General features: G+C 38.8%; 1 protein-coding gene across 2 annotated transcripts in view; it reads right to left on the minus strand.

Moving 5' to 3' along the window:
- Nucleotides 1-1,037: 1,037 nt before the first annotated feature.
- CSE1L (chromosome segregation 1 like) overlaps nt 1,038-16,111 on the minus strand; it is a 34,032-nt gene continuing 18,958 nt past the window's right edge. For both annotated transcript variants that reach the window (XM_020779464.3, XM_072996869.2), the window contains exons 12-25: nt 15,159-15,361; nt 13,620-13,704; nt 12,832-12,893; nt 12,141-12,277; nt 11,682-11,785; nt 10,716-10,813; nt 9,183-9,333; nt 8,062-8,270; nt 4,993-5,090; nt 4,724-4,809; nt 4,254-4,335; nt 3,528-3,674; nt 2,428-2,659; nt 1,038-1,538 (exon numbers count right to left, since the gene is read on the minus strand). In XM_020779464.3, the coding sequence (XP_020635123.2) occupies nt 1,449-1,538; nt 2,428-2,659; nt 3,528-3,674; nt 4,254-4,335; nt 4,724-4,809; nt 4,993-5,090; nt 8,062-8,270; nt 9,183-9,333; nt 10,716-10,813; nt 11,682-11,785; nt 12,141-12,277; nt 12,832-12,893; nt 13,620-13,704; nt 15,159-15,361 (1,784 nt within the window). In that variant the 3' untranslated portion in view covers nt 1,038-1,448. The remainder of the gene's footprint in view (nt 1,539-2,427; nt 2,660-3,527; nt 3,675-4,253; nt 4,336-4,723; nt 4,810-4,992; nt 5,091-8,061; nt 8,271-9,182; nt 9,334-10,715; nt 10,814-11,681; nt 11,786-12,140; nt 12,278-12,831; nt 12,894-13,619; nt 13,705-15,158; nt 15,362-16,111) is intronic.

The following is a 16,111-nucleotide window of genomic DNA, read 5'->3' on the forward strand; positions in this document are numbered from 1 at the left end:
ATATTATCTCTGCCCCACCTAGTTTTTCTTACCTGTGCACACAAAATAGGTAATTGTGTCTGTTAAGGCTCTCTTCACAAACGGGAGACGTCTCTGCTGGGAAAATATTAGGTAAGAGATATCTAATGTGAACCAACTTATTTGTAAATGTGCTTATGTTTTGATAACAATATTTATTGGAATAGTTCGTTTTTAAGTGACTGAATGAGAATTATCTTAGAAAATAAGTTTACAATAGAGAACTTGTTTGCTTTCTGCTTTTGAATCACTGAGCTTCACCTATGTCTAACTAGATGTTATTTTAATAGAACTAAAGTTTCTTTAGAAGTATTTACACATATAAACTAGAGAAATATGTGAAAGAAGGCTGTGATTTTGAAGCTCTGCATTCATGTAATTTTTACATATATTCCAAGCCTACTTTATAATTTTGGCTTTTAGTACTTGGTTGCTTGTTAAATAAATCTTTTAAAGATTTTCCCCCATGGAAACTGACAGTGTTTGAGCTGCTGTTTTTGTTTACCTTTTTAGTGTGTATATACTTAATGTTTTTAGCTTCAAATGTTGCCTTTTAATGATGGAAGCTGCCCTGGGTCGTTTTAAAAAGGATGTTGGGGTAAAAGTATTTCTGAAAAACACAGAACATAATTGATCCTAATAACTCTTTAAAAACACTTGTGTTTTATTTTTCTTCCAGAGAAAATCCATCATGTGCTTTGTGGCTTGATATTAAGCCGCACTGGTAAATCTATTAAAAGGTGTAGTTCTTACAAAAAGTTAACATGGCCCTATGCAACTGTTTAACATGAAGAATTTTCAGCTAGATTCATAGCAGTGCATCTCCTAAAAAATTAAGATACTGTATTAAAGTATTGCTATGACAATGTATACCAAAGGCAGTCAGAACATGTTATCCTAATGGTGTAGGGGCAAAGTTCAAGAGGAAAACCAAGTTAGAATTACTGGGTAAGGTATGGAATTGGCAGCTTTTTTCTGCAAACAAGTCCACCACAGTAAGACATAGATTGCTACACAGATACTTTAAACAAGAGCTTATTTATTCACAATTCAGATAAATTGTAAAGACACAAAAAAGAAATACAAATGACAAACTGGAAAAAAAAACTAGTGACACTTGAGTTCGCAGCCAGTACTTTATACATTTTAAAATGTTACTCAAACACTGCAGATGTAGAACTCCAATCAATTCCAAATAGTGAACTCTTATTACTATTCCCTTTAAAGCAAACTTGGAATGGGAAAGTCACCTGCTCCTTTACATATGATCACATGAACAAAATATCATTTAGCTTCTGCATCAAGCAATAATTCAGTGATGTGTTTTGAAGTAGCAACTCGTTTCATTCTGTCCGAGCTTTGTTTAGAAGAGAGTCAATATCAGTGTTCTTTGACACAACACAGATTCGCCTCCCCGCAAAATAAAAATGTCAGAGTAATGTTACACTTGCTGCTTGTAAGTATCCTTGAAGAAATTGCAGTGCTTCTGCATTCAGGCTAGTGCTCAGCATTGAGGGAACCTTCAAATACAAAACAGTATATTTATTCAATTTACAGCATTTTTGCACAACAGTAATCCAGTAATACCTATAATACAGAAATCTAGTTTCCTTCAGTCCTAATGCGTTAACTGAGATGCACACCACCTAACACATTTACATAATAGCTTCACTTTGCTGTTATTTGTCTGTGCCTAGTCACTTTGATACAATCACTATAAATAATAAAAAGTGCTGGTACAGTTTGCATTTCACATTTATAACCGTTATGGAGCAGCGTACCTATATTTCTCATAGTCCCTTAACCCCTGAGAGTGATGGTAACACAAAGCTGTCAGGGCTAGGGAATGGCAACTCTGAAGTTGAGAAAAGGCAGAAATGACATGTACACTTGTCCAAGGTTAACTGTTTCCCAATCCAGAAACCACAAAGCTAGAAAATTCTATCAGTCTCAAGTGGAGGGAGCAACAACTCTTACCTTCCTTCTTGAGTAGCTGGGGCAGATGATTGGGGGAGAGAAGCTGGGTAGGTCTTTGTAACACAGATTGAGATTAATCAGCCTACTAACTAAAAGTTCACCATGTGATTCTGAGAATTGTGGTCCAAAAGATAATTTCCCCTATCTCTCAGTTTAGCGCACTGAATTATTTCAGAATCAGAAATCTAACAATGAAGCACACTCATAGAAATCACTCATCACACACTGGCATTCCAACCACTGCAATGTATAACATGACTCCATTCAACATAAAGTAGTTTTACGCACATGAACTGAAGATGAAGAACTGCTCAAGCACACACTTAAAACACATACACAAACCAGTCAATGAATTTTGACCATCTAAAATAAGAGAAGACAAATATGTCATCCCTGTTCATATCATCACTGCTACAAATTAAAGTAACTTACCCTGCCAGGACATGCAGTAGATAACTTATGAAGAGACTGTGCAAGATGGATTTTTGGATTATTCACAGTTTGGCCCACTGGGTCGTGTTCTTTTTTTCCAGCAAAGGCAAGCTGAGAGAATGCAGTCTGGTATCCTGGTGTATCTTCTATATCAATAAAGTGTTCTTCATCTGGAAGAGTATCATCTTCAGGCAATTCAAAGAGGCCAATAAGGGCCTGAAGAAGGGGTGTCCTAAAAATGAGAGACAACTACCGTCAACTTGTTTTGCAGAGGGCTATCCAAGTTCAGAGCAGAAATAAAAGTAGCACAAGCATTATGAATCTTCAATCAAAATTAAGACGCATCAGAATTGGACACACTGTGCCCACCCCATTTGAGTGAAGCTTTGGCTGCAACAATCCTTAGGGATGCTCACTATCATGGTGCACCCTAAAACCTCTTGAGGAATGGGGCTGCCTAGTCCACATTACTACAGGGAAGGGGACAGTCCTATAATTCTGTCTTTCAGAGTACACTTCTGCCTTGAATTGCATGGATCTGAGCAGCATTGTTTTGGTTATACATGGATTTTTTCCCAATAAATAAATATTCAACTAAAGTTCAGTTTCTCTGGCCACCCAGAACCAGGGGCACGAGTTCAACACTGAAGGTGTTGAAGTGGTCTACTTGCCCCCAAACACGATATCTCCAATTCAACCTCTAGATCGGGGGTCATAAGGACCTTTCATGCGTATACAGAGAACTATTCTGTTTGTGTGTGTGTGTGCATGTATGCTAATCAACAGTTTATTCTGTAGTTATGTTTTCGGGGCATAAGAGTTATAGACAGATTTTGAACTACAAGGGTGTCTGGCACTTCTAACCCCTGTGTTTTTGAAGGAAGACTTATACTCCCTTCCTGGCTTCAAACTACTGACTGCAAATCTATTTGCAGGTTTTAATCTAGTGACCAAACATGGTACTGCAGGCTTAAAATCAAAATCTATTACATTTAATTAAAATTAACAACAGTTCTTTAAAAATGAGGTATTTCTTAGCAATACTATAGTAAGGTACACTTTCAATTATTAGCTTTTGTCAAAGAAGGAGATACACTTACCACAGCTTTGTGTATTCTGTGTCCATCATAGGAGGACATTCTGTGAGTATTTTTGTGATGCCAACTGCACAGATTTTCTTTTCTACTTGTCCAGATACTTTCTGTATTTCTGGTATTATAATTTTCTCTAAAACCATTCCAAACATCCTGTTATTTGGCAAAATAAATCAATTTAATCTTACTGTAGTGGATATCTGAATAAGACATTTACTGTATTACTAAGTAAAGCTTGGACACAGATGATTCACAATCTGAACAAATTAATCTGCCAGTAGTCTACCCTTAGTGAGAGAATGAAATTATATGAAATACACTGAGTACAGGAAAGAAAAACAGTGCGTGAAGGATAACTGTACTCTGATGTTTGGACATAAAGATTTTCTCTGAGCTGAATACTCAAATATATTTACAATGTAAGGTCTCCACATATCTCAACCTTCATGACAGCAAGTGACTAGGAGGGCCAAATGGGCTGTGGCAAGCCCCTAAATTACTTTAAGTGGGTGGAGGCAAAAATGTTACATTGGGTTTGGTTGTTTTTTATATAAAATGCTCCAGCTAAGCTCGACTATAACATAACCACAAATCCCTTACTGTAAGATAGTTTGTGCTGCAAATGTTCTTTCAGCCCTAAGCCCCATAGCCTGGAATACTGGCTCTAAGAATACAGCAAATAACTAACTATTCTAGGTATTGAAAAAATGGAAATTTTAAAGAGATACTAACTTGGGCTGTATACTGTCAAATATTTCTTGAAGTGCTATTGCACCATATTTTACACAGTACAAGTTGATAAACACTAAGAAACCTATCAAAAGGAAAAGAAGAAATTAAAAGCTGTAAAATACACTTGTAATATAGTACAAGGCACAATCTATTTCCTTCCATAAACACAAACACCAAACAGTTAAAAATGCTCTGTACTGTTATTACTAAGAATCTGCAAAATTTATTTCCACCCCCTACATTACTGTAGAGGTTGACTCCACCACAGACCCTCACCAGTCCCATCCTCATAACCTGATATGCATCTCAACTGGTAGCCCTAAGCCCCTCCCTTTGCCTCTAAATTCACTCTTACATGTTATGTGCTTCCTATTTAATATTTTAAAAAGTTGGATTTTCTGATCCTACGTATACTAAGCCAACCATGTTCAAGCTTTGTCTACACCACAGAGTCACTGATAAGAGCTTACTTTTAATGTATTTTGTTGTTTTGGAATTCTGAAGTCTTTGGAACAGCAAGATGAAAATTTGTTTCCTGTACTGATCAATGGATTCACTAAAAACAAACAAAAAAGTGCAGAGCCTAGTTATTCAGGTCCACAATACTATTTCAGCATAACTACTTCATTAAGAGCATGTAATAACTTCCTTTCAATATATTCTGAGTCAGTACCATTAGAAATCTAGAAGCAAGCAAACCAGTTTCAGCAAAACTTGAATTTCTTATTTTTATACTCACGGAGGCATGTGTTCTATAATACTGTTAAGAAGGTAGAATCCCTGATGATCATTGAGTTTAGAAGCAATCAGTTTCTGAAATACACCTAAGAGTCCAGGCTGTAAATTAAGGGAAGACAAAAAAAAAATAGTATTTGCTTAGTGCTTACTCCCAATAAAAGTACAGGCAGATTTCCCCAAGAGGAAATCTGATGATAATGATTATCAAAGCAAAATACCCAAGGAGTCCTTTGAATTTGCTGAACAGTATTTTAGTTAAATACAGTAAAAATTACATATAATGTTTCTGGATATAACCTGATGGGACTTCAGTTAGAGATGGGATTCTTGCAATTTGTGGCCTACCGCCTGTAGGAATACCCCAGCCAGATTTCCTGGGGCTTCAATCAAGCTAGGAAAGTCCTGAAAGGTGTTTTTATGTTCTTACAAATGAATACAGACTCTGACAGCCATTTTCCTCCCGAGGAAAAGATAAGGTAAATGGGCAGGTTGGGCTCAGCTCTGTAGGAGCTACAAGAGATTATGAGTTTGGTAGCTTTCTCGGGAGGCTTGCTTTACAAAATCTAATGGGCAGAGATGACCATACCTATAATCCTTTGCAACTCCACAATCCTTAACTCTGCCCACTGATGAGGAAATTGGAAATAAAATTCAATATTCTATTGCTATGTATTAAAGCACTGGTTCTTAACCTTGGGTTACTCAGGGGTTTTGGACTGCAACTCCCAGAAGCCTTCACCACCAGCTGTCCTGACAGGGGTTTCTGGGAGTTGCAGTTCAAAAGCATCCGAGTAACAAAGGTTAAGAACCACTGTATTAAAGCACAGATGTCTAACCAATGTAATAAAAGATTTCTCATTACACGTAACTCTTAAAAAATTAGTTGCACTGCTGTATTCTTTAAATACTGGCCTCTGGCTTAGTTGGAAGAGGCACTGAGCTGAGTACAATAAAGTTTGTTCTGTGGAGAAATGCAAGGTACAATTATTGTGTGCACAAGGTCAAAGGCAGGGATGTATACCTCAGCTAGAGCAGATAAGGGCGAAAATGAATGTCATGCTACACTTAGAAAAATGCAAGGCTATTGGGGGAGCAAGAAACTTACATGTTCCTACATAATAAATACTTGTGTTGATTAGTGATCCTCTGTTAGCAATTATATTTGATGCCTATGTAATAGAATGGAAGTACATTTGATAGTTTTCTCACGATTGAGCTGGACTCGGTGCACTGACTTTATTAATAAAGAACTTTTGCATAAAGTTTGACTGACCTCCGACTGGGACACAAGGTCTACAGAAAACCCACCCACACAGACCAGTACCTACACAAAAATTCCAGCCACCACCCACAGCTAAAAAGAGGTGGACCGTGCAGGTCGGAGCTGTGAAGCTCAGTTTCTCAGCACTGAACTCAACCATCTGAATTGGGCCCTACAGGCAAATGGCTACTCCAAAAATGATATTGCAAGAGCCATCAAACCAGGAAAACAATACCAAGCTGAGGAAGAAAACCACCCACCCCACAAGTAAAGTATTTCTGCCATAAATCAAAAGGGTCACGGATTGCATGGGGAAACATTTGAAAAAACACAACCTACAAACAGTATTCAAGCCCACCACAAAAATACAACAAATGTTATGGTCGGTAAAGGACAGAAGAGACCCCCTCACCACTACAGGAGTATACCGGATACCTTGCAGTTGTGGCCAGATATACATTGGAACCACAAAACGAAGCATCCACACCAGAATCAAAGAACATGAGAGACACTGCTGACTAAAACAACCAGAAAAACCTGGTTGTAGTTGAACATGCCCTGAAACAATTGACATGAAATTCTATTTCAAAATACTGAAATACTGGACAACACCAGCAATCATTACGTCAGACGGCACAGGGAGGCCACTGGGGTACACAGGCACCAGCAGAACTTCAACAAAAAAGAGGAAAGTTTGAAACTCAACAAAACTTGGCTTCTAGCTCTGAAAAATACAGCATGCAAAAGGTTGGCGACCTCTGCTCAACCGCCGGGACCGGGGATCTCTGCACACAGGAGACCAGTTGGTGGCACCCATCAATCACAGTGACAGATGGTCTCTTCTCCTTATCACAACAATACACCCACGGCAGGACACACTGGTCACCCATCTCCTGAATAGGGCAAAAGCCTATCTCGCAGCCATAAATACCTCACTCCCAAGTAAACTACACCAGAGCAGAGTGCTGTCCTCTGAAGATGCCAACCACAGAGACTGGCATAATGTTAGGAAGAACAACCTTCAGAACACGGCTAAAGAGCCTAAAAAACCCACAACAACCAACTTTTGCATAACATTAAAGTTTTCTTCAATTGACTAAGATCCTGATCTAAGAACTTCCCTATCACCATCCCTTTCCCTGTTTTCTCTACAGGACAAAAGTGGCTACTGGAGTCTGAATAAATGAATTCAGTTAAAGTCAGCAACATTCACGAATTCAATAAAAACATGAAAACACTGTCTGGCCTTTGATTGCTTGATTAAAGCCACCAGGGAATTCCTGCAGACTGTAATCCCTGAATTCATAAAGTCTATGGCTAACTGCAGTCTGGAACAGGTATTTTTCTTCAGTAACAGTAACTATGCCTAAATAAGTTTCACAGCTACTCACAAACCAGATTTAATTACAAACCTGAAGTCTAAAAGTGAGTGAAAAGATGGTTGTTCTGAGTTTTTCGGGTTCTTTGGCCATGTTCTGAAGGTTGTTCTTCCTGATGTTTCGCCAGTCTCTGTGGCCAGCATCTTCAGAACACAGGAGTAGGACTGAGCACAGAGTGCTACTCCAGTCCGCTGAAGATGCCGGCCACAGAGACTGGCGAAACGTCAGGAAGAACAGCCTTCAGAACACGGCCAAAGAACCCGAAAAACCCACAACGACCGTCAGATTCCGGCCATGAAAGCCTTCGAGAATACGAGTGAAAAGAGTTTTGTTCATTTTGATACCTGCTAACACAGGATAATTCCCTCATCTCATTTTCTTAAAATGAAGCAAGTATAAACATCTAGCATTGCAACCAAATTATACATACGATTTTGTCAGCTGCAGCATTTGCTATCGTACTGGAGCCTCTTTCCAAGTAGGCCTGAAGGAGTCTCACCAGAGGAGGAATGTTTCCTGACCTCTCCCACAACACTGGCTGAAGCAGATGTGGAAATAAGGCCATGTAGGATGATGGGATGTCATTTTTATGCATCTCCAGAAGTAGAGACATCACTTGAAACACATAGGGAATGAATTCTGTTGAAAGGGCAAAACAGTTTATATTACGGACTAGTAATCTACCAGGAGGGTGCCTGAATGTTCTAACAGTGTCAAAGAGAAAACATAGTATGTGTGGGACAGCCCTCTCTGCCCCTTTCACGACAGTTTGTGGGTTATGGACACAAGGGAGTTCTGAGATCAAAGTCCCATTTATTTAAATGATTGGACTTATTCTTAGTTCTAAATTACAGTTTTGAATGGTGCGGAGGAAAATTCTACACCATGTGTGTTCCCCTCAGGTCTTTAAGACAAGAAGATTTGGGCTAAAAACACTACCTAAATAAATGAAACTACACTCAGAATGTTTCTTTTAGCTATACTTTGTATAGCAACAGAAGGGAAGAGTTGGTTACAGGGAGATGATCTGTAAATACTCCTGATTAAAAGGAGCAATGGTATAAGTTATGCACCCTTTTAACTATAATACTCTACACTAGAGGTCGTCAACCCCTGGTCCGCGACCTGGTGCTGGTCTGTGGCCTGAGCCAGACTGGGCCACGGAGACAGACCTCCCACCCCCCGCACGCACTCCCCTCCCCACAGCTGCTTTGCACACACACACACCAGTGCGAGCGAGCCCCACTCCTTCATGCATGCCCGCCCGAGCACCTGCGTAAAGGGGTGGGCGGGCATGCAGACACTCCTGCACATGCATGAAGGGGTGGAAGAGCGCTCATGCCGGTGCTGGCGGGCACACGCACGCTGCCCCACTGCTTTGTGCATGCGCCCGCGAGAGCACCTGCGCAAGCGTGGAGGGTTGCCCCGTCTTCCTCAGAGGCTCAGCCGGTCTGCAGTCCCAAAAAGGTAGGGGACCGCTGCTCTACACAGTATCCCAATCATCCACCAATGTAATACACATCATTGTCTGGGGAATCCAGCTACTTATACCTTGCACGTCGTTTTGCAGAATTTCCGTGAATACCATAAACAAAGCATCTTCAAAGCTTCCAACAGCAGTGGGATTTGTTTTGCAAGTTATCCTTATCGACAAGCAAATTGATTCAAACATGTAATGATTAAAGTGAGGCTTGCTTGGGTTCTAGAAACAAAATGAGAGTAGTTAGTTGTAGGCTGAGTAAAGCAGGGAGGGATCTCCTAATACAAACAGCAACAATCATTACACAGAACATGCAAAGAACATAGGAAACCCATTCTCCTCATAGAAGAGCAGACAGATTTTGATACAGGTTCTACCAAGGGCTATAAATAACCATATCTGTCCTCTATTTGGCAAGAATTACATCTTGAATTCTCATGGCCCTCCTCTGAGATGTGTATTATGTTTCATAATTGAGACTGAAGCTATATAATTTACATATCAATGTACAATTTGCTGAACATAGCATCCTTCACTCCCCCCCCAAAAAAAGCTGAATATTTGTAAGCCCCATTCACAAGCTTACTACCTAACAAGTTTTTATCTAACTCGGACAGGAATGACATGAAGCCTAGATTTCAGAGGAGGAAATACAGTTATTATTGCATACATTGTACTCCAGAGACTGTGTCCTTTTCAAAATAAATTCTATGTGAACTGCTCTAGCTAACCACAAGTGGTGATTCTTCAATTGACATTCAAGTTAGATAAAATACCCTACCCTCTAGACTATTTCAGTGCATTCCAATGGGGGAAAAATTCACCAAAAATTAACGAAGACTCAGAACAAAGCCAACTCAAGTTTGCAAAGGTTTTACAAGGAGCACTAACGATTCCAAGCATTTTAAAGTTTTTGAACATTTTAAGACACTTTAAAAATAGCGAAAAAGGACATCGCTAAGCGAAACAGGGGGACCCAAACTGTCATCGCTATGCGTGGCATGGTCTCAAACTTTGCTATGCAAAATTTTCCCATTGGAAACATCGCTAAACGGAGCGCAAGTTTGCTCCTAAAACCTAATCGCTAAGCGAATACATCATTAAGCGAGGCAATCGCTAAGCGAGGCACCACTGTACTTCTTACAACAAGGTTTTTATTTGTTGAAAATAGATAGCGTGAAGATAATTTTATTGAATGCTACAAAATTCAACATCTTCAATTATGGTAGAGCGTAATTTGATGAACTTAATTTTGTTTAAACTTAATTCAGAAATTCTGATTTAAAGCTCATGTGGACATCCTTCATGAATACAAGAGACTCTCCTCTGATTTTTAATTGAGTGGAATGATGAATGAAGGGCAAGGCTATCATGTCCCTTTCCTCACATATTTTGCTTAACTCGAACACTGAATTAGTTGAATAGACCTGTTTAACTCCTTTAACTGCTACTTCCCGCCCAGCTATCTTTCTTTTCTCATAGCCTGGTTCCCCAAGAAGGCAACCAAAAAGCAAACTATTGTTAGGTGACAGACACAGAACAATGCTCTAAATAAGAGCAACAGGGTAACAGAATATGGGAACAAATACAGTATTTTTATTTACCTTACTGACTGCAAGCAATTTTTGTGTGAGTTGATTGATGAGAGAAGGGATATAAGGAATGATAGCTTCCTGAAGCAGAGAAAAGCTTCTCATGATAGCTGCAAATTCAGGAGATTTACATTACTCAAGGCAGAAAGGATTCCCTTTTATACATCTTTACAAACTGCTTAAAATACTAAACCTTGTAGGCTGTATCTAAAAACAAGATACATTTTTTATGCATAGAGATATGCTAACACTTTTAAACATACACACACAAACATGAATTTGAGATCCTTTTGAATAAAGAAATGTTTAAATAAACTAGAGACAAATCAGAGGTCTTTACATTTATTCTGGGTTCAGGTGCCAACCTAAAGGATAACAAAGTAGGTAGTGTCACAATACACTTTAAAAGTACTGTCGGCTTACTTTCCAAGAATGTGCTGCAGATCTCTGAGTTCTTAACCTGGTGCCTATGAGATGCATTTAACAGCAATTCCCATAATCTCTCTGCCAGCATGGCCACTGTCACTAGAGGATTACATGCATTGTAGTCTAACACATCTGAAGGGTATGAGGCTGCAGAGGCTGCTCTAGATAAAGAGGTGGGCAGAAGGTAAATCTGGACCTACTCATACTCCTCTGCCTTTTTTTGCAGTAGCTCAAAGAAAGTAGCAACAAAAACAAAATTACCCTCCTCTCACCCAGGCCTAGTCCCAAATTAATTCAAATGAAGAAACCTTTGGATAATCAAATTGGTATTCTCATAAAAACAGTTGCATCATTATGAATTGATCAGATTTGACTACACGATGATACCACAGAGGAAAGATTAAGCTAATTCAGAGGAAGGGCAGAATAACTATGCAAAGATGTTGCTCTTCTTAACACCACCAATTGAAAAAAGGTAGTGTCAGAACAGCAAAGTGAAGGACAGATGTGTTTATTAGAGCATACTCTCCCCTTTTAAATATAGCCTCTTACCTTTCATAATATATTCATTTTCTGATGAACCTGGAAGTGTCAGAGCTTTGAAAAGGTTTGTTAACAGCATTTCAACATATGGTGCCATCTCTGCAGCTGTAATCCTGTATAGGAAAAGACAGCGCTTGAAAAACTCCAGTATTTTTACAATCATTCACCAAGACCCTCATCATAACTGAATACTGGAAGGAACGCATGACGCATTAAATAATATATGAGAGTGCAAGGAACACACAGAGAATGCCAACCCCACTTCTTAAATCCCTGTTGACTTGAGAACCAAACAACTGATCAAATCAATTCAAAGCCCAAGTTCTTTAAAAATGCAGCATCAGAGTCAGAATTGATACAGTGATTTATGATTCACTAAAAGGAGGAAAGGCAAGGCAATTAACCAGAGCAAGAAAAAGCAAAGAAATAGATGGGGATTGTAATACATATAACCAGATATAAACTTACAACGTAGCATTATTAGGCCCTTTCATTGTAAATAATCTTTCAAGGGCATGGGCTGCATATGTATGTACCACAATACTTTCTGCTTGAAGGTAGTTTATTAGAAGAGGAATGGAGACCAAAAGTTGTTCTTTGGGTACCTACAAAAGAGATATACAGTGTGTGTAAAAAGGTTTTAAAAGCAGAAATACCGAACAGAGCATAACAACAGAAATATTTGAATGAAATTATGTATTATATTTTTGGGTCACTACTTGTTACATGTACACAATTATAATTTCTTTACTTAAGGTTTGCAGATAGAAGATTACAAACATCTCACCACATCTATAGTATGCTTTTAAAATGACACATACTTTGTTAAGCCAAGATCATGGGCCACTGAGAAGTAAACATTTTTGGGCTTTTAGAAGATTAAATCCAGAGGAAACATTAGCTGGCAACTTTTAAAGGCATTACACATAGAAAACAAAAGTAAGATATAGCCATATTAACTGTTGCATTAATCAAAACAAGAGATATTGAAAAAAGGAATGAAAACCTAATATTGATAGTTTCTCTTTTCCAGTTATTCAGACTACATTCTAAAACAATGCATATAAATGCATATGGATATTTTCCATACATGAAGCAATATGCTTATAAAAAAATTTCAGCTGGGCATTTCAGAACTCAGATGGATCATGGAACTTACTTGATTTCTAAAAATCATGATGTACTTGATGCCATCAGCCTTAAGCACAGGAAATTCATTGACTATTTAAAAAAAAGGTAAGTCACAAGTTAAACCAATTTGTTACAGCAGACAAAAATAAAACTAAAACATATAAAACTTTTAAGGAATTCCCCAAATTTCTCAATATATTCACTTTATCGGCAGAAGACATCTCTACTAACAGTTTCCAACTGTGTGAAAACGATGCCATACTGCAGAATGACACAAGTTACAAGCAAGGTTCCCGCTAAGCTGGACACGTGTGCACTCATTTCCGCTTCCCTCCGCCCAGCTCTATTCCTTCTCTGCACAGTGATTGCACAGGTTCCAGTCATGATGGAATCCAGTGCATGGCGGTGGGCAGAACTGCATGTGAATGCAGGAGTGTAGCCCCAAGAGAGAGAGAGATGTGGAGCCCTACCCAGTGGGGCTGAAAATTAGAGGGTACACTGGTTACAAGTTATTCTTCTATCCAGTGCTACACTAGTGGATGTCTGCTACTGCAACAGGATTTCAGTCCCATCCTCTTCAGTCTTCTGCATCACTCAAAACAAAACAAAAACCTCCATGGACAATCCCAGTTGTTCATAGAAAGTCTGGAGGATATGCAAGGGAAAGTACTGCAGGAAGGAGGCGGCCTTTCAAAGTTCTGTCTTCAATAGACAATTACTACAGTTACAAAGCCCCAGGTGTTCCCTACACATCATATCTATGTGGGTCCTAAAAGACAGATACTAAAGACTGTCCACAGAAAACTCAAAACGTACCATTGGGAGACTTCAGGTCTGGTAGAATATGATTCACAAAGAATTCAGTCAGATTTACAAGTTCATTTGCTTGTGTTATTCCATGCTGGGTGGGGAAAAGATCATTTAAACATCATTTCTGGCTTAATTTACAATAAAGCTCTTATTTAAACATGCACCACTTAAGTGTTTACTGTGACTAAATCATAAAGTTTCTGTAATTGCCTTCTGTACATAAAAGTAATGAGCAATGCAACTGAATCCCTTTTTTAAAAAGCCATTCCAAACAATGAGGCGAGTTAAATCAGTGAACTCAATCAGCGCAGTTGGTTCCATTTTAACAGTCACATAACTATTGCTGATAGCACTTTTCTCAAAATACTAGATTTCCAATTGGGAATCAGGGCTTAACTTTGGCTACTATGCTAATAATTGCATTTGAGTTTCATTTGGTGACATTCAATGAAAGAAACTGTTATGTAGTGAACGGGTTAAGCTAAGGAAATAAAAAAACCCATGGTGATCCACACATGGAGTCATTCCCTTTGAACAAGTACATGGACTACATGTGCACTGTCAAATAACTAAAGCTTTATTCCCTCTCACTTTAAATTACAAAGCTTGGCCTCTGTTCAGAAACTTTACTTCCCTACATTGTCAAATACTCCACCTCATAGGCTTCTCCTTAAATTTGATCACAGCCATTTTACCATAACTGGAGGAAATCACCAAACTGTGGCATGTCAGTCCCCAGACAATGACAGCTTACATACTTTCCTTCTCCACTAAGCGAAGTGGAACAGCTAGGCCAGGTCATTGCTTCAAGCAAGCATCGAAGTTATTATGAGCAAATCTGAAAGCAATGACTAGAGATACAAATACCCTGTTTTGCTAAAGGGGTGAACAGCCTACATGCGATTTTTATGTCAATTTTATATCTTATAACAGGTGACTAACTATTATAAAGTATACTAAAAAAAACAGAATATGAAAATTTTGGTAGAAATATTCTAAATATATCCGTTTAAAGTAATTTTTCTCACCTATATTATTTAGCAGTTTAGTTGCCTGACATGACCTCCTAAAATCCCTGAAAGGTTACAGAGTACAGTGGTGCCCCGCATAGCGAGGTTAATCCGTTCCGGATTAACCGTCGCTATGGAGAAACATCGCTATACGGAAAGTAAAAACCCATTGGAACGCATTAAACGAATGGGGCCCAAACTCACCATTCAGCGAAGTTTCTCCATAGCGCCGCCATTTTCGCACCCTCGGTAAGCAAGGGCAGGGCGCGAAAACGCTGCACGCGGCCATTTTGGGCGTCCGGCGGCCATTTTGGAACCACTGATCAGCTGTTTTTTAAAAATCGCTATGCGAAAATTGGTAAGCGAAACGCTTACCGATTGTCGCAAAGCGATTTTCGTCCATTGGAAACATCGGTGTGCGATTGCATCAGCGATAGCAAAATCCGCATCGCTATGCGGATTCATCGTTAAACGGTACGCTCGTTATGCGAGGCACCACTGTACCTTGTACTCCCTGTAAAATCAATGCAAGTACCTTTTGTGTTTGAGCTTTTGATGCCAAAGATGTTACAAGATAAATAGCAGCATCTTTATGCTTCCAGTTGACAGATGGATTCTTTGCATATTCTTGGAGCATAGAGTTAACATAACCAGAAAAGATCGCTGTCACGGGTCCTTCAAAAAATTTGCACAATCCTCTAACAAGATCGCAGGCTGCTCTACGTCTGGTATCAATATCTGCACCATAAGCAGAAGTAAAAATACAATGCATGTTAGGTTAAAATCAAATAATATACTGTAGTTTATTCTTGGATTTCAAGAACCATCTGCAAACTGCTAAACCATGTGCAAACTCACATGTGGATAAGAATTGTTCAAGTCCAGTTTACACAGAAATTTAGTTAAAGAGACTTCTGCCACCCTATTAATCTTACAGTGGCCAAAATCATTTTGCTTGTTGTAAGCCTATTCATAATCTAGGGTCTGTTCCTCCCTGGTAAACAAAGTGTCCCTGTCACCATTCTCTGCGCAGTAAGAACAGTTCTTTTACTGGGGAAAAAAACAGACCGAATGTTACAATGTGCCTCACACTAAGCAAGAGGATTTCAGCCAGTACAGGTACTCCTAGCAGTTAATGCAGGAGTAAAAACTTGATAAAAATGGTTTATTTGTACACATAAAAATGTAGCAAACATAGCAAAACTACAGTACGATAAATCAGAGAAAAATATGGTTACTTATATTTCCCTGTCCACAAAAAGTAAAAGATACTTAAAATCATTCAAGATAGGCTAATAAGATATGATCGTCATTCTAACCCATTTATAAAGGTTTTAAAAATCTATAAGGGGTATCAAAATACTACTAGCTTCCTTAGAATTTTAACAGTAAAGTAAATTTTAAAATACATTTGAAGGTTGTATAAAATATATTCATTCGGAGAACAGAAAATTCACTAAAGACAGCTGCTCCCTGCAGGCACTGTCC

This window comes from Pogona vitticeps, chromosome 4 (genome assembly GCF_051106095.1).
Source record: "Pogona vitticeps strain Pit_001003342236 chromosome 4, PviZW2.1, whole genome shotgun sequence".
NCBI classification, from domain to species: Eukaryota; Metazoa; Chordata; class Lepidosauria; order Squamata; family Agamidae; genus Pogona; species Pogona vitticeps.